At 43.9% G+C, this 25,287-nt stretch overlaps 1 protein-coding gene across 1 annotated transcript in view; it reads right to left on the bottom strand.

Moving 5' to 3' along the window:
* Window positions 1-24,860, bottom strand: part of LOC149466235 (uncharacterized) — a 71,370-nt gene extending 46,510 nt beyond the window's left edge. Inside the window, exons 1-13 of the mRNA XM_089672717.1 lie at window positions 24,736-24,860; window positions 24,473-24,604; window positions 19,984-20,204; window positions 19,265-19,441; window positions 19,055-19,178; window positions 18,623-18,945; window positions 17,846-17,954; window positions 15,413-16,055; window positions 1,349-1,472; window positions 861-1,052; window positions 651-774; window positions 411-541; window positions 205-316 (exon numbers count right to left, since the gene is read on the bottom strand). Coding sequence (XP_089528843.1) covers window positions 205-316; window positions 411-541; window positions 651-774; window positions 861-1,052; window positions 1,349-1,472; window positions 15,413-16,055; window positions 17,846-17,954; window positions 18,623-18,945; window positions 19,055-19,178; window positions 19,265-19,441; window positions 19,984-20,115 — 2,191 coding nt within the window. The 5' untranslated portion in view covers window positions 20,116-20,204; window positions 24,473-24,604; window positions 24,736-24,860. The remainder of the gene's footprint in view (window positions 1-204; window positions 317-410; window positions 542-650; window positions 775-860; window positions 1,053-1,348; window positions 1,473-15,412; window positions 16,056-17,845; window positions 17,955-18,622; window positions 18,946-19,054; window positions 19,179-19,264; window positions 19,442-19,983; window positions 20,205-24,472; window positions 24,605-24,735) is intronic.
* Between the last annotated feature and the right edge of the window lie 427 nt (window positions 24,861-25,287).

The raw sequence follows: 25,287 nt of genomic DNA, 5'->3' as shown, positions 1-25,287 counted from the left end.
GCAGATTCTCACATTTTACTACAGTGGCAACCCCACTACATCACACAACAGCCGTTATCCCATGCTAAATTCCAGTTATGACTCTAATATGTCAAGAACACCAACAAAATTAAATAATGGAAAAGACGAGGCATGTTGATCGAGGTGAGGAGTGCTATCGAGGAATTTATTGACGACTTTCTTGATTTAGTGTTTATTACTCACCTATAGTGATCTCTGGAGGAAATTCCTTCCCCTCTTCACACGGCTCATCACTCATCACATACGGCTCTTCTGCTTCCAAATCTTCAACTTTGACAAGAACCAGGTTTTCATCCTGGTTGAGGCATAAACAACTCTTACACCTATTGGATTTAGGAAATGTTAAATATGAAGTGCAAACTGACTTTATGAAATAAAATTGCACTTACTTGATAATCATAATCAATATCTTGGCAAAGGTCTACAGAATCTTCTGTGATTTTCTCATGTTCCTGTGTGGAGTCCCGGGAATACAAAGGGCGGGGACATCTCTCTGGTGGGTTCCCATTACTGGATCCATCTGTAGGAAACACACACACTGACTGAATACATGGTTTCTATTTCTTTATATCAGAGGATGTGCGTATCTAGGTGGATCCTCAATACAAGAAATGAACGTCTCCTCTTACCCGGTGATGTGAGGGGCGGCCGGTTCTCCATCATGACGTCCTTGTAGAGGTCCTTGTGTCCTTCTATATACTCCCACTCCTCCATGGAGAAATAGACAGTGACATCCTGACACCTTATAGGAACCTGACACACACAATGATACAGTCACCATCCAGACACATAACTTGTCTGTTACTGGAAAATGTCCCAGAATTCCCGGCACCGCTCACCTTTCCCGTCAGCAGCTCAACGATCTTCTGGGTAACTTCTAGAATTTTCTCATCATTCTCTTTCTCGGGTGTTGGGAAGTTAGGTGATGGCTCCCTCATACATCTCTGGTTCTTGCTCCATCTTACCGATGTTTGATGACAGTTGCTGGGTGTCGCATGCTGTTTTATCCCTTTCTTTACCGGTTCATAATCCTGTAAGGTAAGAAAAGCTGCAAATGTATATGTTGGAGAAACGTGCTTTACCACTGCATAAAACAACAAGCCTTTCTAATTTATTTGCAGGGCTAAATTAATAATTATTAGAAATATGAGTGATGTCATGTGACCTCCCAGAATCCTCCTCACCTCTCCGGTCAGGTCTGTGTTTTATTAATAGAGATAAGAGCGATGTCATGTGACCTCCCAGAATCATCCTCACCTCTCCGGTCAGGTCTGTGTTTTAATAATAGAGATAAGAGTGAGGTCATGTGACCTCCCAGAATCCTCACCTCTCCAGTCAGCAGGTAAATGATCTCCAGGGTGAGATGTAATATCCTTTCAGTCATGTAACTCCGTTCCATTTCCATCTTGCAACAATTGAACCAACACAGTGCCCCTTTTTCATATAATTGGCTTCAAATTGACCTGATGTAAAAAAATCAATAAAAATTTGGAATACCTGATAAGAAAAGAAGTACAAACATCTTTGTACTTCAGTGATCTTTGGCAAGAAATACAAGAGACATCCACAGATTTGAAGGGATACAATTCAAGTGTAGAGAAGTAGTAAAATTTTGAGCCAAGTTTTTGAAAGCAGGACCTGAACTGCCATCATCCTGGAATCTGTCAGTGCTTCGCACAAAAGCTCTATCCCCTGAGCTCTATCCCCAACTTCCTTACACTACCTCCATATCCACAATTCAAGATTGTATTATTTTAGATTCAGGATAGTTGAGGGAAGGAGCAGAACCCCGGTCAGCTTTCCTTTTGTTGTCTGTGTCCCCACTAAGGAGATTTCCCTTTACTTTCTGTCATGGAGACACAATAGGAAGTGAAAGGAAATCTCTCTACACCGATGGTCAAAAACTATTCAGACAGTTCTCACCGCAACAGGTGTTCCTGTTGAGGGAACATATGTAAGACTAGTCAGTGCTTTTGTTTGAAAAAACATGACTGAACTAGAGAAACGAGCGGTCCACACACGAGAAAGGGGCCTTAGGCTGCAGTTCTACTTTAAGGATGAATTCCAGAAATTCAGTTACTTAAAAACTGCATGCATAACAGGATTTACGTCTAACGAGGCTTATCTCTATTATTCATATCTGACAGATTTATTGTGCTCCAGGAAGATAACTTCTGGAGCTCCAAGGCTGCTCACTGCAGATTCCCTGGAACTGTCATGTCCACCCCTCCTTCAGCTCATTTACAGAAGCCTTTGTATTATGTGAACTCATTCACCAAATACAAGGCTTCTGTGAATGAGCAGCAGGGGAGAGGGGGCGGGCATAGCGGATCTGTGTGTTTCTCTCCTTTCACAGCCGCAGTGTAACCTCCAGGGACAGCAATAAACCTGCCACATATAAGGAACAGAGATAAGTCCCAGAGGTGACATGCACCTAACTGGAATTAAAGTGTTACTAAACCCACAACAGTACAATCAGTCTGTATATGCAGTAAAGCATGCTTGTTGTACTCACTGTGGAACCTAAGGGGTTAATCCTCTGCAGTGTGTAAAAACACTGTTTGATCCTGTCTTCTTTGATTCTACCCTTATCTTCTGATAAAACATATCGTGCGGAGTCACTCTGCACATGCTCAGTTTGCTAGAGGTTTTTTTTTCCTTGGGAGAGTGCATGTGATCAGCACTGGGCCAATCTGAACTGTCCAGACAGAGGACAGGGGTCCTGCATCCTCCTAGAGCAAAATGAAAACTCCTACAAGATTAACCAGTGCTTGGTCGCATACTGATAGAAGTCACAAGACTGCTCTATACTGCTGATGAGAAAAAATATTTAGCAGTTTACATTTAAAAAATAATTGCATTTCCATGTTCTGTGTACTGTGGAAGACCAGATATATTGAATGCGGGTTCCGGGAGAGCGGACAGGCTGAATGCGGGGTCCGGGGAGAGCGGACAGGATGAATGCGGGGTCCGGGGAGAGCGGACAGGCTGAATGCGGGGTCCGGGGAGAGCGGACAGGCTGAATGCGGGGTCCGGGGAGAGCGGACAGGGTGAATGCGGGGTCCGGGGAGAGCGGACAGGGTGAATGCGGGGTCCGGGGAGAGCGGACAGGGTGAATGCGGGGTCCGGGGAGAGAGAGCGGACAGGGTGAATGCGGGGTCCGGGGAGAGAGAGCGGACAGGGTGAATGCGGGGTCCGGGGAGAGAGAGCGGACAGGGTGAATGCGGGGTCCGGGGAGAGAGAGCGGATATGGTGAATGTGGGGTCCGGGGAGAGCGGACAGGATGAATGCGGGGTCCAGGGAGAGCGGACAGGATGAATGCGGGGTCCAGGGAGAGCGGACAGGATGAATGCGGGGTCCAGGGAGAGCGGACAGGATGAATGCGGGGTCCAGGGAGAGCGGACAGGATGAATGCGGGGTCCAGGGAGAGCAGACAGAGTGAATGCGGGGTCCCCCTCTCTCATTAGCCAATGGCTCCCGCTTGCTGCCTCACCCAATGAGGAGGCAGAGACCTGGGACAGCCGAGGCTGTCATTCACAGCGCTGGATCAAGATGGGGCTCAGATACGTATTGAGAAAGATGGGGGCACTGCTGCACCCAGAAGGTTTTTTACCTTCATACTTAGAATACATGAAGGTAAAAAACCTTGAGCCTTTACAACCACTTTAACTCACTCACTGGTGTGCCTGCAAGTTGTGGAATTCCGTGTTAATAACTTAATTAGTAAGTTGATGGGGGGGGGGGGGGGTCCAGGAAAGGTGAGATAGTGACCTTTATATACATGTGCACTCAGTAGAATGATGATCCGGCTCCCAACCATTTACAGGACACGTACAGATCTACAAAAATAGGACGCACCTGCCCAAACAAGAAGCCGTGTACTCACCTTTTCATCACCATCCTCATATACTGAATCTGACGATTCGACTACTTGCTCTACATTGATGACCGGGTTTAAAGCCTCTCCTCCCCCCCCAGTCCCCCTGCTTCATGCACTGGTTCCTCCTATTGGCTCCTATGTCCTGGAGCTATGTATGAATCAGCAGGAGGAACCACTGCATGCAGCGGGGGGGGCATGTATTCAAACCATCCAATGGGTCGAATACATCACACATCAGGGAGGTGGTGTCAGCCGCTGGGAAGGTAAACGCAGCGCCTCTTCCTTTTTGACGGCAACACCAGATTTTCCACACAGGCTGTAGCTGAAGGATGTAGTCGGGGGACAGCTTGGGGCCCCAATCTAAACGACAAAAGCTAATGGCCAACTGACCCCGGGTTTGTTTGGGTCCCTCTGCGCTTGGAGAGGAGGGTATGGACGCCAAGTGTGGCCATTTAACGCCATCCTGTTTACCCACAATGCTCCACTTCAAGCTTTAATAAATAAGCCCTTTGGTTGCCCATAGCAACAAGGGAGATACTATCAATGGTTGCCATGTGGCAGTGAGGTAGGGTTAACACCCTGCTAGTCCTTTCTGCCTTCCACTTCTTCTCCTTTGTAACGTTTTATAACCGTCCCCATTCTCCTCATCACTCCAATACTCACCTGCAACAGTAACTGAACCCGAGCGGAAGTCCGAGGCCCCCTCTCTATCACTTCCGCTCGGTCACTTCCGGGAGGGAGAGCGCTATGTCTCTGAGCAGTGAGTGGAGGAGAACGAACGCCGACCTGCGCCCTCTGCTGTCGAGTCCGTAGCTTTGCGTGGATTGGCTTCCCCGGGCTCCTATAGTTAGAGCGGCGGCCATTTTGTTGTAGCGCACATTATGCAGACAGAACAGAACTAAGTCCTTTTTACTGACCTTCTCTTTTATTTTTACACCTGGGGCAGCCCCAGCATGTCAAATTAGCCAGTAAATGGAAGAATGCTTATTGTTGGAGGCTGACATTGCACAATGTCTCAGTCCTGTATTAGCAGCAATGTAGACGGCCTTCGGGACAATGGCGGCCTCTGGTAGGGTTGCCACCTCATCCCTTTAAAACCAAAGACATATAAATGACGCAGGTTGTGAGGCTAATTCATTGCAGATAAGGCACCAAGTGAGTTTAATTATCACCTTAAACCCCTCCCCCCAGAGGATTTCCTCCCACTCCTGACCAGGCCATTTTTTGCGATATGGCGCTGCGTTACTTTTTTACTTTTTTTAGCAGAGACCTTAAAGAATAAAATGGCGGTCGTTGCAATTTTTATATGTCACACGGCAGCGGTATTCAACATTTTTTTGGAAAAAATACACTTTCCTGAATTAAAACAAAAAGCAATATATAACCCAAAAATCTGAATTTGAAAGATGAGGTTACGCTGAGTAAATAGATACCTAACATGTCATGCTTTAACCCCTCGCCCTCCAGAGGATTCCCCCCCCCCCCTTCCTGACCACCCCTTCCTGACCAGGCCATTTTTTGCTATACAGCGCTGCTTTACTTTAACTGACAAATGCGCGGTCATGCAACGCTGCACCCAAATGAAATTTACGTCCTATTTTCCCACAAATGGAGCTTTCTTTCGGTGGTATTTGATCGCCTGTGCGTTTTTTTATTTTTTGTGATATAAAAAAAAGACTAACAATTTTATGTCAGCACAGTGGCTAAATGGTTAGCATTTCCACCTGGCAGCACTAGGGTCATTGATTTGAATCCCAGCCACGGCACCTCCTGCCTGCAGTTTGCATGTTCTTCCTGTGCTTGCGTGGGTTTCCTCCCACCTCCAAAGACATGCTGGTAGCTGTGGGAGGGGCCAAGCAGGTTCCACCCACTACAGGCTGCCAACAGAAAACTACAGGAGGGGGCGGAGACAAGACCAGTCACCCTGCACAAGGAGAGACAGTAGCAGTGAGCAGTCTTTATTACAGGGAGTCTAACATGGGATTATGGCACAGATGTGGAAGAAAAACAAAAAACACAGAAAGATTCAGGGAAGAATATGTGTGCTTCTTGTATTTAGATGGCTTTTGACGGTGGCTGGGGGCGGATTTACATAGAATCCCAGCTGCTTTAATCAGACATCAGGGGGTTTATTTACTAAAGCTGCAGAGTGCAAAATCAGACTCCCTTCTGGATAGAAACCAATCAGCTTCTAATTGGTTTCTATGCAGAAGTGAGTCTGATTTTGCACTCTCCAGCTTTAGTAAATAAACCCCCAGGGGTCTAAAAGACCCCAGATGTCTCATTAACCTCTTGCCTACCGAGCACTGAAGATGCCGGCCTCCTGGAATACAGGACGGCCGGTGAAACGGGCTGCGGGGGACACACCACAGGACAGAGGGACAGGTAAGTGGCTTATTTTTAAACGTTTTTGTAGCTGCTTTTATTTTTTGACAGGGTGAGTGGAACTCCGCTTTAATCACCACTGGGTGTTTTATTTTTTGCTAAACAAACAAAAAAAGACTGAAAATTTTGGAAAAAAAAAAACCTTTTTCTTATAAAATTTTGCAAACAGGTACTTTTTGTCCTTCATTGATGTGCGTTGATGAGGCTGCACTGATGAGGTAGCACTGATAGGCAGCACTGATGGACATTGATGGACTGCACTGATGAGGCAGCACTGGTGGGCACTGATGAGGCAGCACTGATATGCAGCACTAATGGGCACTGATGGACATTGATGGGCTGCACTGATGAGTTGGCATTGATGAGGCAGTACTGATAGGCAGCACTGATGGACATTGATGGGCTGCACTGATGAGGCAGCACTGGTGGGCATTGATGAGGCAGCACTGATATGCAGCACTAATGGGCACTGATAGGCAGCACTGATGGATATTGATGGGCTGCACTAATGAGGTGGCACTGGTGGGCATTAATGAGGAGACAGTGATGAGGCTGCACTGATAGGCAGCACTAAAGAGTACTGATAGGTTGCACTGACTGGCAGCACTTCTAGGCACAGATTGGCAGCACTGATGGACACTTATTACCTTTATTAGGCAGCACTGATCAGCACTGTTGGGGCTGCACTGATAATGCCTTGATCATCAGTGCAGCTGTCTCCTTTCACACTTGCCAGTTATCGGCAATATTTTCCTCATGCTATGACAGCAAGTGTGTTTACACTCAGCTATTATTGGACACAGCTGATCACGTGGTAAAGGGCAGGTGTGATTGGCCCTTTATCCTGACATGTGATAAGCTGTGACCGAAGGACAAGAGCGGCGCTGCAGCAGGCGCACAGTTCTGAGAGGGTGTCATATGACGTCTTCCCAGAACTGGACTCCACGCTGTAGCTGTCATTTGGCTATAGCGCGGTCAGCAAGTGGTTGAAGAGATGTAGCGGTCCCAGTACCGGGCACTAGGGGGAAAGGATTACCCATAGATTCATCTGTAAATGTCCCTGAATTGCATAATGATATAGCCGACACCTGGCTACATGTGTTTATTTAGAAATTGATAGACCACTACAAAGATATCAAGTGACATAAAAATTTGGAACCACCACTATTTTATTCTCCAGGGTCTCTATTTTCATAAAAATATAAAATATTTCTGGGGGAGGGTTTAACAAGTGAGGGTTTAACAAGTTCCCACCCGGCCTATAGCCAGATGGGGGCCGGGCGAGAAGCTCGCCCCTCTGGGTAGATGCCAGATGGCATCCTTTCAGTCATGCGCAGTTTGCCTGCCCGCAGAGCCGCGCAGCAGCGCGATCTGTCACCGGACGTGTACCTCGGACACGGCCGATGACAGATCTGTGTACCGGACCCGTTGCCAGTACCATGTGACCTGCTTCGACCAATCACAGCAGGTCACATGACAGTTGTATACCATGGATGGCTTCCTTTCATGCCATCCATTGTATACAAGTGTGGCTAGCTGTGAATGGTCACAGCGATCACATGCACAAGCTGGGCTAATAACAGCCCAGTTGTGTCATGTGATTAGCTGTGGCCAAATCACAGCTAAGCACAAAAAAAAACCCCTGAATGAATCGATTTCATTCCGGTAAATGCTTGCTTATAGCAAATTCTTTGCTATAAGAAAATTGTGTAAAAAAAAAAAAAAAATACTGATCACTTCCCCAAAGTAGTACAATGTTACTATGGTAACATTATACTACTTTGGTCATAGTGAAATATGAAAAAAAAAATCTTAAAAAAAAGAGAAAAAAATTTAATAAAAATAATAAAAAAAAAAAATGATCACTGCAGTGCCAGTTATATGCTGATGCTGTACTACACTGGTGACAGTATGTAAAAAAAAAATAGTGAAAATAATTTTTTTTATTTCTTCATTTCCGAAAATTATGACAAATTACAACTTCAAAAAACTCGGCATGCCTCTTATGAAATATGTCGGACTGTCTACTTTGCAAAAAGGGGTCATTTGGGGGATATCTGTACTGTTCTGACATTTGGGGGATATCTGTACTGTCCTGACATTTGGGGGATATCTGTACTGTCCTGACATTTGGGGGGTATCTGTACTGTCCTGACATTTGGGGGGTATCTGTCCTGTTCTGACATTTGGGGGATATCTGTACTGTTCTGACATTTGGGGGATATCTGTACTGTTCTGACATTTGGGGGATATCTGTACTGTCCTGACATTTGGAGGATATCTGTACTGTTCTAACATTTGGGGGATATCTGTACTGTCCTGACATTTGGGGGGTATCTGTACATTCCTGACATTTGGGGGGTATCTGTCCTGTTCTGACATTTGGGGGATATCTGTACTGTCCTGACATTTGGGTGATATCTGTACTGTTCTGACATTTGGGGGATATCTGTACCGTCCTGACATTTGGGGGATATCTGTACTGTGCTGACATGTGGGGGATATCTGTACTGTTCTGACATTTGGGGGATATCTGTACTGTCCTGACATTTGGGGGATACCTGTACTGTTCTGACATTTGGGGGATATTATTATTATACAGTATTTATAAAGCGCCAATAGTTCGCTCAGCGCTGTACATTACAAAGGGGGACAGAACATGTGACAGAACAATAACAATACAATGCAAAACATGAGGGGATTGAGGGCCCTGCTCTTTCGAGCTTACAATCTAGGAGGGAGGGATATCTGTACTGTTGTGACATTTGGAGGATATCTGTACTGTTCTGACATTTGGGGGATATCTGTACTGTCCTGACATTTGGGGGATATCTGTACTGTTCTGACATTTGGGGGATATCTGTCCAGTCCTGACATTTGGGGGATATCTGTCCTGTCCTGACATTTGGGGGGATATCTGTACTGTCCTGACATTTGGGGGATATCTGTCCTGTTCTGACATTTTTGGACCTTAAGAAATTAGACTGGCCGTCAGTACTTCAGGATTGATCAATATTCAGATATATCCCATAGTTTGTGAACTCTATAACTTTCCTACAGGCTAAATAATACATCCTAATTTGGGTTATTTTCACCAAAGAAATGTAGCAGAATACATCTCGGCCTAAATTTCTGAAGAGCAATTATTTATTTGCAAAATTTTATAACAGAAACAAAGAAAATCGTGGGTTTTTTAAAATTTTTGGTATTTTTTTGTTAATTTAGCAAAAAATGAAAACCCCAGCGGTGATTAAATACCACCAAAGGAAAGCTCTAGTTGTGTGAAGAAAATTATAAAATTTTAGTTTGGGTACAGTGTTGTATGACCGCGCAATTGTCATTCAAAGTGTGAGAGCGCTGAAACCTGAAAAATAGCCTGGGCAGGAAGGGGGTAAAAGTGCCCGATATGGAAGTGGTTAAACTACTTCAGGCCTAAAATGATTTGTTAAATGTGTGCAAAAGAAACAAAAAAACAACTCTGCCAGCGAAAGGGTTCAGTCTCAACTCTGAGCTATCCTTTTAAATGCCCCCCATGTATTAAAAAAGCAGCCTGAGGCAGCAGTACTCACCTTCATTTAAAAGCTGCCCCTGCAGTACCTCTTTCTGTCCACAAGCTGTCCTTAGTCTTCTGACACGTCAGCATCGCTCAGCCCAGGGGACAGAGGACAGACTGTGAATCCAGGCACAGGGGTGTCAAACTGCTGCCCTCCAGCTGTTGTGGAACTACAAATCCCATGAGCATTGCAGGGCTGACAGTTAAAAGCATGACTTCCAAAGGCAGAGGCATGATGGGACTTTTAGTTTCTCAGCAGCTGGAGTGCCACCAGTTTGACACCTGTGACCAGGGGATTATTACATGGGGCCCTACACAATAATATGTTGATGCAGGGAGTGCCATCTCTACATTATGCAGAATCACCCACTGCCACAAGACAGAGGAAGAAGAGGATGCAGTATGTCACGACCAGCCAGATCACATCAGAAAAAGGTAAAAAAAAAAACCAAAAAAGTGTAAAATTCCACTGGTGGGGAGGACATCCAGGAGGCATTGGTAGGAGGAGAGTTGGGCTTTAACCACTTCCCTATAGCAAAAATACTGCTACAGGGCAGCAGGACTGCGCAAAATCACACATAAATATATATATATATATATATATGTGTGTGTGTGTGTGATTTCCATTTTAGGGTAGGGGGCAGGCACGTGCGCCGCCCTATCCATGCAGCCATTGGCAGGCTACAGATGTCAATCGCCGGGTCCCGGACGGAGATTCCCCGCTGGCACCCTGTGATCGCCAAGTAACACTGATTGTAAACAACACAGGTCTCTCTCCTGTCAGGATGGACATGCTGCTTTGTATCTCTCTGCCAGTGTGTCTCCCTAGTAAAACAGCACACAGTTAACCCTTTGATTGCCCCAGTTGTTAACCCCTTCCTGCCCAGTGTCATTAGTACAGTGCCAGTGCTTTTTATTAGCACTGATCACTGTGTTAGTGTCATTGGGATGGCAGTGGCAGTTAGTCAGTCCCCCCCCCCCCCCAGTGTCAGAGTGCCCGCCGCAGTCCTGCTATAAGTCGCTGATTGCCGCCATTACTAGCATAAAGAAATAAAAATCTCAGTATCTATACCGCCATTTGTAGACGCTATAACTTTCACGTAAACCCATTAATTTACACGTATTTGGATTTTTTTATAGCAAAGACATGGAGCAGAATACATTTTGGCTGAAATTTATGAAGAAATTTGATCTTTTAAATGTTTTTACTGGATATGGTTTATAGCAAAAAGTCAAAAATTGTTTGTTTGTTTTTTTAAACTGTCAGTATTTTTTTGTTTATAGAGCAAAAAATAAAAAACCGCACAGGTGATCAAATACCACCGAAAGAAAGCTCTATTTGTGGGAAAAAAGGACGTAAATTTAATTTGGGTGCAGGGTTGCATGAGCGCATAATTGTCAGTTAAGTAACACAGCGACGTAACGCAAAATATGGCCTCGTCAGAAGAGGGGGGGAGGGAATCCTCTGGAGTGCGAGGGGTTAAAGCATGACATGTTAGATATCTATTTACTCAACATAACCTCATCTTTCAAATTAAAAAAAAAATTGGGTTATATATTGGTTTTTCTTTTAATTCATTAAAGTGTATTTTTTTTCCCAAAACAATTTTGAAAACCGCTGTGCAAACGCCATGTGACATAAAAGATTGAAACGATCACCATTTTATTCTTTAATGTCTCTGCTAAAAAAAAAATACATATATAGTGTTTGGGGGTTCTAAGTAATTTTCTAGCAAAAATACTGTTTTTTGAATGTAAACAAAATGTGTTAGAAAAAGGCCTGGTCTTCAAGTCATAACGTACATTTACATGTCCTGTAAGGCCCCCATGTACACGGGACACTTTTGAATGATGGCAATTGACTGCTGGAAAACGCAGGTTAAAAAACATCTGTTTGGCCGCGTTTATGTGTGTTTAGAAGCGTTTTTTAAAGATAAGCACAGGGGAACCTCCCAAATGCCCAGAATGCACTGAAAAGTGGTAAATGATTAACTATTTCAGACTTTTTCAAAGAAATACAGAGAGTAGAAGCAGAGACAGCAGTATGTGTTGAGATTAGCTTAGGTATGAGTTGCTCATTAACATTTCTTTTGTTTCCAAGGGTGGGAAAGGTGTCTGTGGTGGAAAGAGTCATTAAGGCCTCCTGGCAGGGGGTCTTCATGAGGAATTTGAGGTATGAATGGTCATTAACATATCTTTTGTTTCCAAGGGTGGGAGAGGTCTGAGGTGTGAATTGGTCATTACAATGTGTGACCAGTTTGGTAGGAACATCCTGTGTTCAGTGTTTTGTCTATCTGAGTACCTTGAAAACGCTTTGCATGCATTTTTCATGATGAAAAAAGGCTCTGGACAGCATTGGGAACTGGAAGAGGGAAAAAATTTTTCCACGTTTACAAGTGTTTTGCGTTTGAAACGCTTATAAAATCAACTGCTGAACGCAAGTTTTCTGCGTTAAAAAAAAACGACTGAAAACTCAACTGCCTGTAAACGATGATGTGTACATGGACACATAGGAAAACATTAGGGAGAGTTCAGGGGCTGCTGAAAAAAAAAACGCAGAAAAGCTCCTAAACGTGAGTTTATCACCTGCAGTGTACATGGAGCCCTAAATGTTACATAGTTAGTCTGGCTAAAAAAAGACAAAATTCCATCCAGTTCAACCATAATAAAAAGTTATAACCCTACACCCACAGTGGATCCAGAGGAAGGCAAAAAAAAAACAGTAAAGCATGATCCAATTTGCTCCAGCAGGGAAAAAAAATTCCTTCCTGATCCCCCGAGAGGCAATCGGATTGTACATGAATGAGGCCAAGGGGTAAAGTCGTGTAACCTCCAATCTGATCCCGGTAGTGGCCACATACTGAAACGGCACTTCACATTCACACATTACGACACAAAAAATGTAGTCAACAGAGAACCATCAATTTTTATTTCTTACAAAAATTTTCAGCAAACTGAGGAAATGCTACAACATCTGTGCTATATTTTTACAGCGCTACTGGTACGGATGACTTGCCCTCTTTTTTTGACTCGCCCTCTTTTTTTGACTCGCCCTCTTGTTCAAGTTTGTGGTGAAGCTTTGGTTAACAAAGACTGAATGTGTTTTTTTAGTGTGTGGCTGTACCTGGAGCATCATGGGTTTTTTTTTGTTGTTTTTTTTAAATTTGAGGTTAAATGTACACCTGCCTAATGTACATGCCACATTGGGGAGATTTTCCTTCACTTCCTGTCCCATAGTCAAACAGGAAGTGACAGGAAATCCCTGCAAATTAAGGGAATTCCTTGGGGACTCCCCAGCTCACCAGAACTAGTGTCCACATTGGAAGATTTCCCCTCTTACTTTCCTGGGGACAACCCAAAATTTGGGATTTTTTTTTTTTTACTTTCAATGATAACGGTAAGTCCTCATGCACACGGGATGTTTTTACGCCAGCTCTTTTTGGCTTTTGATGTTTTTTTCTACAGCCAGTAAACCCCCCAGCATGTTATCCTAGGTCTACACACATAGACTGGAATCAACTTTTTTGGCTGGAAAAAAAACCCCAGAACTAGTGGGTTTCTAGTAGGGATGCACCGAAATTCCAGTGGCCGAAACATTTCGGCTGAAAACACCCCTTTTGGCCGAAATGAAAAAAAAAAAGCACAAATACAAGTGCCGAAAAAACTCCACTTCTCAAAGCCGCCTGCCCCTCGCCACTCGGTAGTTCAGTCTTACCTGAGAACCCATTGATCCCGGGACTGGGCATAGAGATGAGTGAAGGAAAGATGGGCGCCACACATCTCTATGCCCTTGGAAGACCGGAGCGATGTCACATACGGCCATTTGTTTTTTTTCTTTTTAAAGCACTTGATCAATGCTTTTTTTTGATCCAATGCTTTACATTGCAGAGGAGAGATGTGGGGTCTTATTGACCCCACATCTCTCCATAAAGAGGACCTGTCACTAATTATTTGTATCACAAGGGATGCATGCATTTCTTGTGATAAGAATAAAAGTGATTATAATTTTTTTTTTTTTTTTTAAAGGAACAGTCCAAAAAAAAAAAACCCCACACAAACAAAAATTAAACACATTTCTTAAAAAACTTTTAAAGTACCCCCGTCCTCAGACGTAGTGGTGGACACATACGTAGGCCACGCCTACATATGTAGACGGTGTTCAAACCACACACATGAGGTATCGCCACGAACATCAGAGCATCAGAGCAAGAGCAATAATTCTCGAACTAGACCTCCTCTGTAACTTTACACTGGTAACCTGTAGACATTTGTAAAGCATCACCCATGGAGATTTTTAGGTACCGCAGTTTCACGCCATTCCACGAGCGTGCGCAATTTTAAAGTGTGACATGTTGGGTATTTATTTACTCGCCGTAACATCTTCTTTCATATTTTACAAAACAATTGGGGTATATATTGTTTTTTTTAATCAAAGTGTATTTTTTTCCCAAAAATATATATTCATTTTTAAAAACTGCACATTTCGGTTTTTGGCCAAGTGCATTTTGAATTTTCAGTTTCGGCACCAGAATTTTCATTTCAGCGCACCACTAGTTTCTAGGAGTTTTTTAGCTGTAAAAACTGCAAAACTGCAGTTTTGGACTTTTTTTGACCAAAATTTTTTTTTGGTTAAAAAAAATGCAAACGCAGAAAAACCTCACTTTTTTTAACATGACTTTACACAGCTAACGTTACCAGCATTATGAAAACGTCCCGTGTGCATGAGGGCTTAACAGGACAAATAGAGAAGATCTCCCTAACTGGGACAGACAGCAAGAAAAACTGACAGGTGTTTTAATCCCTCTCCCCTAAAAAAAAAGTTTTGTCTTTAACCCCTTCCCGCCGGCGCCTCCCAGCCCTTTAAGAGTTTCAGAAGGCGGAAGGCGAGATGGGCGGGGTTTAGAGATCATGTGACCGCTGTGACGCGTCGTCACGGCGGTCACATGATCGGGAACAGTCCTGATTGAAAGAGCAGACCGGGACCTTTCCGTGGGTACCGGACATGTGTGTTGGGAGCGCGCTCTCAGCACGTTTTTTCTTACCTGAACGGAAATGTGCAGCCGCTCAGTGTCTAGGCCCAGAGGCCGGGAGGCCGCACATCTGTGTGCGGCCGGCGTAAAGGGGTTAATTAGACTTTAACACCTTTATACAGTGCTGAGTTTTCTACACTGCACTTCTGCTGAGTTTTTCATATTAGTTCCCGCCCCTGAGGAGCTTATACTCTAATGATCCTGCTACACACACACCATCTGGGTGAAAGTCAATTTAAATGTCATTTTTTTCTGATCGTGGATTTAAACCAGGGAACTGTGTAATAAAAGAAAAAAAAAAAAAACTCCATGCAGTGCCCGTGGTGTGAACTGAAACTAGGGCCCTGGAGCTGCTGGCATCAAGGGACTATCTAAATGTAATATATTGTGGTGAAAAGCACAGGCACAAGTTTCAAGCAACAGCCCTCTGGATGCAACGGAGGACCTCATATCCTCCCAGACGATTTTGTTCCCGTGCACATTCGCCAGGTGGGATACCATACGATAAGGGTTCCCTCTTTCAGAACATAATCATGTCTTCATCTTCTGTGTTTCCTAAGATGAAGCAGTAGGGACGGTTTCCACGTATAACAGGCCCCACATTCTGTACAAGAATAAGGCTTCTCCCCTGTGTGCAGCCTGTGGTGCCGAACAAGGTTGGACCTCTTGGAAAAACACTTCCCGCACTCTGAGCACGAATAAGGCTTCTCCCCCGTGTGAATCCTCTGATGGGTCACCAGATGGGACTTAACGTTGAAGCATTTTCCGCAGTATGAACACGAAAAGGGCTTTTCTCCGGTGTGAATCCTCTGGTGTATGATCAAATGGGAGTTCTGCATGAAACATTTCCCGCACTGGGAACAAGAATAGAGCTTCCTGGCCGGATATCTGTTCCGGCGTTCCACAAGTCTTCTATGTTGGCTAAAATGATCGCCAACCCCAGAATAGAGGAACATGTCTTCCCCGTTGAGGGCTGTATGATGGGTGACGGGGTGTAGTGATTCAGGAAAGTACCCCATATGCGACGAGAGATTTGAAGAAAAATATATGCTGTGAGGTATAGGATGGGGATTTGGAATAACAAGGTTTTCTCCCGAAGAACTGGATGTGATGTCATTGTCCTCTATTTCAGCATACTGAGACAATGGAGGATATGTCTGTGTGTTACTTGTTTTATAGTGTCCATCTGGAGGAAAGAAGGATGGGAGGGAAACAGGAATGACTGAACTATTGTCAGAATCAAGATAGAAGACAATTGTATGTTTCGTCATCTAGGTCTAGTACTGGAAGAGTGCGCTGCTCTCTGGATGTGGGCAAGAGAACCTTCAACAGCACAAAAAAAATAAATGTGGCTAAAAGGAATTGCTCGAGCTGCTAATTAAAGGGTCAGTCCACCCAAACTGATATTTCAGTGTTTGGCAGATGGAGGGTTCAACAGTCTCTTCTGCCGAGTTAAATTGATAAACTTCTCATATCTGGGGATCTTTCTGCACTAAGTTCCTGGGCCTGTACACCTGCTGTGCTCATTATGAGGGGATCCTACTAGAATTTAGTTTTTTGGTCTCCATGCCTTCTGTGCCCATTATGAGGGAATCCTACTATAATTGAGTTTTTTGATCTCCATGACTTCTGTGCCCATTATGGAGGGGTTCCCAACATGCTTTAGCTGAGTTCCCAGGTCTGCACACCTGATGTGCCCATAATGAGGGGCCACCACCATCCCTGTGCTGGGCTTTTGGGTCTGTACATCTACAGTGCCCATAATGAAGGGTTCCTACCATATCTGTGCTGAATTCCCAGGTCTACACCTGCTCAGCCATTATTAGGAGTTCCCAACTCCATACACATGTTGGGCCCATTATGGGTAGTTCCCACTTTCCTTGCACTGAGTTTCCGGATCTGCACACCTGATGTGCCACCACCATCTATGTGCTGTGTTTTTGGGTTTGTACATCTGCAGTGCCCATAATGAAGGGTTCCTACCATCCCTATGCTGAATTCTTAGGTCTGCACACCTGCTCAGCCATTATTAGGAGTTCCCAAGTCCGTACACCTGTTGGGCCCATTATGGGTAGTTCCCACTATCCTTGCACTGAGTTCCAAGGTCTGCACACCTGATGTGCCCATAATGAGGGGCTCCCACCCTCCCTGTGCTGTGTTTCTGAGTCTACACATATACAATGCCCAAAATGAAGGGTTTCCACCATCCCTGTGCTGAATTCCCTCCTGCTGTGGTCATTATGAAGAGCTCCCATTATTCTTGTGCCAAGTTCCTGGATCTGCATGCCCACTGTGCCCATTATGGGGGAGGGTTCCCACCATCCCTGTCCAGAATTCCCACCTGCTGTGGTCATTATGAAAAGTTCCCACCATCCCTGTGCTGAGTTCCTGGGTCTGTACGCCCGCTGTGCCCATTATGGGATGGGTTCCCACCATCCCTGTCCAGAATTCCCACCTGCTGTGGTCATTATGAAGAGTTCCCACTATTCTTGTGCTGAGTTCCCGGGTCTGCATGCCCGCTGTGCCCATTATGGGGGAGGGTTCCCACCTGCTGTGGTCTTTATGAAGAGTTCCCACTATTCTTGTGCTGAGTTCGAAAGTCTGTAGGCAGGCTGTGCCCATTATGGGGGAGGGTTCCCACCTTCCCTGTCCAGAATTCCCACCTGCTGTTGTCTTTCTAAAAAAAGTTCTCACCATCCCTGTGCTGAGTTCCCGGGTCTGTACTTAAACTGTGCCCATTATGGGGGGGGGGGGTTTCCCACCATCCTTGCACTGAGTTCCTGGGTCTGTACATCCACTGTGCCCATTATGGGGGATTCCCACCATCCTGGCACTGAGTTCCTGGGTCTGTACATCTGCTGTGCCAATTATGAGAGGTTATTGCCTACTGGCATAGGAGGGAGGAGTAGAGACAGTTGTTGTCCCTGAACAAGGACAATCTGGGACTCCTTTCTGGATTTAGTGTCTATTACCCACCTGTGTTGATCTCTGGAGGAATTTCCTCCTCCCTACACGGCTCACCACCCATTTCATATAGCTCTTCGTCATCAGAATCATCAACTTTGATCACAATCAGGTTTTTACCCTAGATAAGATACAAAAAACTAAAATAAAACATTTTTTTCAATTGCCCTTACATGATCACACCTTCACAATGCATAGATTTTAACCAACCTGTCTGAAGAGCAGATGTACACTCACGGGCCACTTTATTAGGTACACCCGTTCAATTGCTTGGTAATACTTTTGTTAAAAATTGTTAATCAGCCAATCACATGGCAGCAACTCAATGCATTTAGGCATCTAGACGTGGTGAAGCAACAGAATGGGGAAGAAAGGGGATTTAAGTGACTTTGAACGTGGCATGGTTGTTAGTGCTGGACGGGCTGGTCTGAGTAATTCAAAAACCGCTGATCTACTGGGATTTTCATGCACAACCATCTCTAGGGTTTACAGAGAATGGTCCGAAAAAAGGAAAATATCCAGTGAGCAGAAACTATGTGGATGAAAATGCCTTGTGAATGCCAGAGGTCAGAGTAGAATGGGCAGACTGGTTTGAGATGATAGAAAGGAAACAGCAACTCATGTCTATATAGACTGAAACTCTGAGGAATGTTTCCAACACCTTGATGAATCTATGCCATGAAGAATTAAGGCCATTCTGAAGGCAAAAGCGGGTTCAACCCGATACTAGCAAGGTGGACCTGATAAAGTGGCCGTTGAATGTATGCCCATTTACGGCAACCAACATACCTGATAATTGTAGCAAACATCTACAGAATCCTGTGGCATGTTGTGATCCTCCTCTATTGAATCCTGGGAATACAGAGGACTGGGACATCTCTCTGGTGGGTTCCCATTACTGGATCCATCTACCTGATGATGGTGAGGGATGGTGGGACCTTCCTGTTTGGAGTCCCGGGAATACAGAGGACGGGGACATCTCTCTGGTGGGTTCCCATTACTGGATCCATCTACCTGATGATGGTGAGGGATGGTGGGACCTTCCTGTTTGGAGTCCCGGGAATACAGAGGACGGGGACATCTCTCTGGTGGGTTCCCATTACTGGATCCATCTGTAGGAAACACACACACTGACTGAATACATGGTTTCTATGTCTTTATATCAGAGGATGTGTGTATCTATGTGGATCCTCAATACAAGAAATGAAAGTCTCCTCTTACCTGGTGATGTGAGGGGTGGCCGGTTCTCCATCATGACATCCTTGTAGAGATCCTTGTGTCCTTCTATATACTCCCACTCCTCCATGGAGAAATAGACAGTGACATCCTGACACCTTATAGGAACCTGACACACACAATGATACAGTCACCATCCAGACACATCCCTTGTCTGTTACTGGAGAATGTCCCAGAATTCCCGGCACCGCTCACCTCTCCTGTCAGCAGCTCAATGATCTTCTGGGTGACTTCTAGGATTTTCCTGTCATTGTTTCTTTCAGCTTTCAGGAAAGGGGATGGAGGCTTTGTGATTGGATTTTGGCACCCATTCCATCCCCTTGACACTGGGGAATGTGTATTCTTGCTAGAATCCTTCAGAGGACCATAATTCTAAATAATAAGATAAACTAATAAATACCTTTTAGAAATATAATGCATTTTATTCATAGAAAGTAAGTACTAGAAATGTCACACCAACAGTCCTAAAATCCCTCACCTCCTTGGTCAGTTATGTACTTTATAACTAGAGATGAGCAATGTCATGTGACCTCCCAGAATCCTCCTCACCTCTCTGGTCAGCTCTGTGTTTTATTATTAGAGATAAGACTGATGTCATGTTACCTCCCAAAATCCTCCTCACCTCTCCGGTCAGGTCTGCGTTTTATTAATAGAGATAAGAGTGATGTCATGTGACCTCCCAGAATCCTCCTCACCTCTCCGGTCAGGTCTGTGTTTTATTATTAGAGAGAAGAGTGATGTCATGTGACCTCCCAGAATCATCCTCACCTCTCCGGTCAGGTCTGTGTTTTATTATTAGAGATAAGAGTGATGTCATGTTACCTCCCAGAATCCTCCTCACTTCTCCAGTCAGGTCTGCGTTTTATTATTAGAGATAAGAGTGATGTCATGTGACCTCCCAGAATCCTCCTCACCTTTCCGGTCAGCAAGTAGAGGATCTCAAGGGTGAGGTTTAATATCCTGTCAGTCATAATACCACGCTCGTTCTCCATCCTGATTGGTGGAGCGGGAAATGGACTCTCCTCCTTCTGGAAGGGACTAACCATGGGGATCTCTTCTTTGATACTTCTGTCCTGAAATATTCTTATGAACCTGAAATTGGTTTAATATAAAAAAAGATCCTCTTCTTGGCACACTGAAAGGAAAATCAGAATTTTCTTCTTAAAAAGCATTCAAGAGTGAAATAAAAATATTGTTTTTGTAAGATGGAAGATGACTAAAGACAGAAGAAAGCACAAGATGAAATAAGACAGAAGAAAAAAAAAAGGAGGCAAATGAAGGAAGACAGAAAATAAAAGAAAAAAAAGGAAGGAAGGAGAAGGAAGATGAAAGAAGAAGTTAGGCGAAGTAAGACAGATGAAAAAAAATAGAAGACAGAAGATGAAGGAAGATAGGAGAAGAAGAAAGCTGAGGAAAGACAGAAAAAGAAGAAACAAATATAATGAAGCAAGACAGAAGATGATAAAAAAAAGGTGGAAGATGAAGAAGACAGACCAAGAAAAAAAATTAGGACAAAGCATGATAGAATGAGAGAAGATGAAGGAAGACAACAGAAGAAGGAAGATGAAAGAAGGCGGAAGGGGCGAGAAAAAAAACAGAAAAAGATGGAAGATAAAAGAGGATGAAGGAAGACTGGAGACAAAAAAAAAGAAAATAATGATAAAAGGAAAAAACTGAAGGAGGAAGACAAAAAAAGAAAGATGTAGGTTGATGTAAGATGACGGAAAACAGAAGAAGAAATATTAGGGAAAAGTTGGGGATATGAGAAGGAGGGTGGAAGACAGAAGAAGACGAAAGATGAAGAAGATGTTGGATGAAGATGAAGAATGAAGACGTTGGATGAAGAATGAGAGAAGGAAGATGTTAGATGAAGAATGAGAGAAGGAAGATGTTGGATGAAGAATGAGAGAAGGAAGACGTTGGATGAAGAATGAGAGAAGGAAGCAGGAAGATGTTGGATGAAGAATGAGAGAAGGAAGACGTTGGATGAAGAATGAGAGAAGGAAGATGTTGGATGAAGAATGAGAGAAAAAAGACGTTGGATGAAGAATGAGAGAAGGAAGCAGGAAGACGTTGGAAGAAGAATGAGAGAGGGAAGAAGGAAGACGTTGGATGAAGAATAAGAGAAGGAAGACGTTGGATGAAGAATGAGAGAAGGAAAAAGGAAGACGTTGGATGAAGAATGAGAGAAGAAATCAGGAAGACATTGGATGAATAATGAGAGAAGGAAGACGTTGGATGAAGAATGAGAGAAGGAAGACGTTGGATGAAGAATGAGAGAAGGAAGACGTTGGATGAAGAATGAGAGAAGGAAGACGTTGGATGAAGAATGAGAGAAGGAAGACGTTGGATGAAGAATGAGAGAAGGAAGATGTTGGATGAAGAATGAGAGAAGGAAGACGTTGGATGAAGAATGACAGAAGGAATATTAGGGAAAAGTTGGGGATATGAGAAGGAGGGTGGAAGACAGAAGAAGACAAAAGATGAAGATGAAGAATGAAGACGTTGGATGAAGAATGACAGAAGGAAGATGTTGGATGAAGAATGACAGAAGGAAGACGTTGGATGAAAAATGAGAGAAGGAAGGAAGAAGACGTTGAACGAAGAATGAGAGAAGGAAGACGTTGGATGAAGAATGAGAGAGGGAAGAAGGAAGACGTTGGATGAAGAATGAGAGAAGGAAGATGTTGGATGAAGAATGAGAGAAGGAAGATGTTGGATGAAGAATGAGAGAAGGAAGGAGGAAGACGTTGGATGAAGAATGAGAGAAGGAAGACGTTGGATAAAGAATGAGAGAAGGGAGAAAGAAGACGTTGGATGAAAAATGAGAGAAGGAAGAAAGCAGACATTGGATGAAGAATGAGAGAAGGAAGAAAGAAGACGTTGGATGAAGAATGAGAGAAGGAAGATGTTGGATGAAGAATGAGAGAAGGAAGACGTTGGATGAAGAATGAGAGAAGGAAGGAGGAAGACGTTGGATGAAGAATGAGAGAAGGAAGACGTTGGATAAAGAATGAGAGAAGGAAGAAAGAAGACGTTGGATGAAGAATGAGAGAAGGAAGAAAGAAGACGTTGGATGAAGAATGAGAGAAGGAAGATGTTGGATGAAGAATGAGAGAAGGAAGACGTTGGATGAAGAATGAGAGAAGGAAGACGTTGGATGAAGAATGAGAGAAGGAAGACATTGGATGAAGAATGAGAGAAGGAAGAAAGAAGACGTTGGATGAAAAATGAGAGAAGGAAGACGTTGGATGAAGAATGAGAGAAGGAAGAAAGAAGACGTTGGATGAAGAATGAGAGAAGGAAGACGTTGGATGAAGAATGAGAGAAGGAAGACGTTGGATGAAGAATGAGAGAGGGAAGAAGAAAGACGTTGGATGAAGAATGAGAGAAGGAAGAAAGAAGACGTTGGATGAAGAATGAGAGAGGGAAGAAGGAAGACGTTGGATGAAGAATGAGAGAAGGAAGATGTTGGATGAAGAATGAGAGAAGGAAGAAGGAAGACGTTTGATGAAGAATGAGAGAAGGAAGACGTTGGATGAAGAATGAGAGAAGGAAGACGTTGGATGAAGAATGAGAGAAGGAAGACGTTGGATGAAGAATGAGAGAAGGAAGACGTTGGATGAAGAATGAGAGAAGGAAGAAAGAAGACGTTGGATGAAAAATGAGAGAAGGAAGACGTTGGATGAAGAATGAGAAAAGGAAGAAAGAAGACGTTGGATGAAGAATGAGAGAAGGAAGACGTTGGATGAAGAATGAGAGAGGGAAGAAGGAAGACGTTGGATGAAGAATGAGAGAAGGAAGATGTTGGATGAAGAATGAGAGAAGGAAGACGTTGGATGAAGAATGAAAGAAGGAAGATGTTGGATGAAGAATGAGAGAAGGAAGACGTTGGATGAAGAATGAGAGAAGGAAGACGTTGGATGAAGAATGAGAGAAGGAAGACGTTGGATGAAGAATAAAAGAAGGAAGATGTTGGATGAAGAATGAGAGAAGGAAGACGTTGGATGAAGAATGAGAGAAGGAAGACGTTGGATGAAGAATGAGAGAAGGAAAATGTTGGATAAAGAATGAGAGAAGGAAGAAAGAAGACGTTGGATGAAGAATGAGAGAAGGAAAATGGAAGACGTTGGATGAAGAATGAGAGAAGGAAGACGTTGGATGAAGAATGAGAGAAGGAAGACGTTGGATGAAGAATGAGAGGAGGAAGATGTTGGATGAAGAATGAGAGAAGGAAGGAGGAAGGTGTTGGATGAAGAATGACAGTAGGAAGAAGGAAGGCGTTGGATGAAGATTAAGAGAAGGAAGACGTTGGATGAAGAATGAGAGAAGGAAGACGTTGGATGAAGAATGAGAGAAGGAAGACGTTGGATGAAGAATGAGAGAAGGAAGATGTTGGATGAAGAATGAGAGAAGGAAGATGTTGGATGAAGAATGAGAGAAGAAAGAAGGCAGACGTTGGATAAAGAATGAGAGAAGGAAGACGTTGGATGAAGAATGAGAGAAGGAAGAAGGAAGACGTTGGATGAAGAATAACATAAGGAAGAAGGAAGACATTGGATGAAGATTGAGAGAAGGAAGACGTTGGATGAAGAATGAGAGAAGGAAGAAGGAAGACATTAGATGAAGAATGAGAGAAAGAAGATGTTGGATGAAGAATGAGAGAAGGAAGACGTTGGATGAAGAATGAGAGAAGGAAGAAGGAAGACGTTGGATGAAAAATGACAGAAGGAAGACGTTGGATGAAGAATGAGAGAAGGAAGACGTTGGATGAAGAATGAGACAAAGAAGAAGGAAGTCGTTGGATGAAGAATGAGACAAAGAAGAAGCAAGTCGTTGGATGAAGAATGAGAGTAGGAAGAAGGAAGACGTTGGATGAAGAATGACAGAGGGAAGACGTTGGATGAAGAAGACGGAAGACGTTGGATGAAGGATGAAGAATGACAGAAGGAAGAAGTTGGATGAAGAAGACAGAAGACGTTGGATGAAGGATGAAGATTGACAGAAGGAAGAAGTTGGATGAAGAAGACGGAAGATGTTGGATGAAGGATGGAGAATGACAGAAGGAAGAAGTTGGATGAAGAAGACGGAAGACGTAGGATGAAGAATGACAGAAGGAAGAAGTTGGATGAGGAAGACAGAAGGAGGAAGATGAAGACGGAGTATTAAGGAAAAGGAAAGATGATAGAAGATGAAGGGAGAAAGAAGAAGAAGTAAGATGAAGGAAGAAAAGGGATGAAAGAAGATGAAGACAAAAAAAATGGAAGTAGTAAGACTGAGAAAGAAATACAAAAGGAAAACAGAAAATCTGAGAATAAAAAGGAGGACATGAGAAGGAGGATGAAGGAAGGAGAACATAGATCAAGGCAAAGGAATATTAATATAAACAATAAATCTACTAACACTCCTCCGCAAGTGGCTCCACCCCGAACTGCTGACACGGAAACCGCCAAGCAGCGCTAATGTCGGGTATTCATCCGTGATGTCAGCCTTGATCTGGCCATGTGGAAGGACATATGACCGTCATCTGAGCACCTGGAAAAAAAACAGCATAAATACCCTGCTTAGGGTGAGGGGGGAGGGGTGCTATTCTATTATATGGCACATCACTGATTTTTTTTGGGAGGGGGTGCAAAAAATCCTAACAAAAACAGTACTTTTATTACCATTATACGGTATTTATGAGATAGTGTAAAGGTATTGGGAATGATAACAAGGAAGGTCTAGCACATAGTACAGTGTGGACCTCACTGAGCAGCGGTCTGTCTCCTCTTTATCATCACTATTCCCCTCACATCCGGAAACACTCCCTCACTTCCGCCCTCTGGCTCTGCTGTGTGCGTTCCACTGCGGCAAAAGCGCTTCCTTGTTGCTATAGTGACAGCCACGCCCTCCTTTCTTCAAGAAACCAGAGGCGCTCAGCTCAGCCCAGGAGGGCAGACACTAGAGGGCGACACTCCCCGCACGGAGCCGTTCGGTTCGAGCAGCCATATTCCCGTAGTGCAAATATTTGTTTAGCTTTTTCCTCGTATTATTTTATAGGCGAAGATATTTTGCGTTCAATGTTGGATGGGGAATGTTATTTCTTACACTCGGCAGGAGCTTAGCTGTATATGCGTTGCCGCTCCACGTAGCGAATTTTTATCTTCAAAGCTAGGATGGCTGCCGCCATTTTCTTGTAGCCCAAAGATAACTAGACCTCCTTCAAAATCCCAGAA

The sequence above is a fragment of the Staurois parvus genome, unplaced genomic scaffold (genome assembly GCF_062004578.1).
Source record: "Staurois parvus isolate SC_StPar_1 unplaced genomic scaffold, SC_StPar_1.0 ptg000132l, whole genome shotgun sequence".
NCBI classification, from domain to species: domain Eukaryota; kingdom Metazoa; phylum Chordata; class Amphibia; order Anura; family Ranidae; genus Staurois; species Staurois parvus.
Note: the sequence above shows the minus strand (reverse complement) of the source record. Positions and strands in the feature narration are given on the sequence as shown.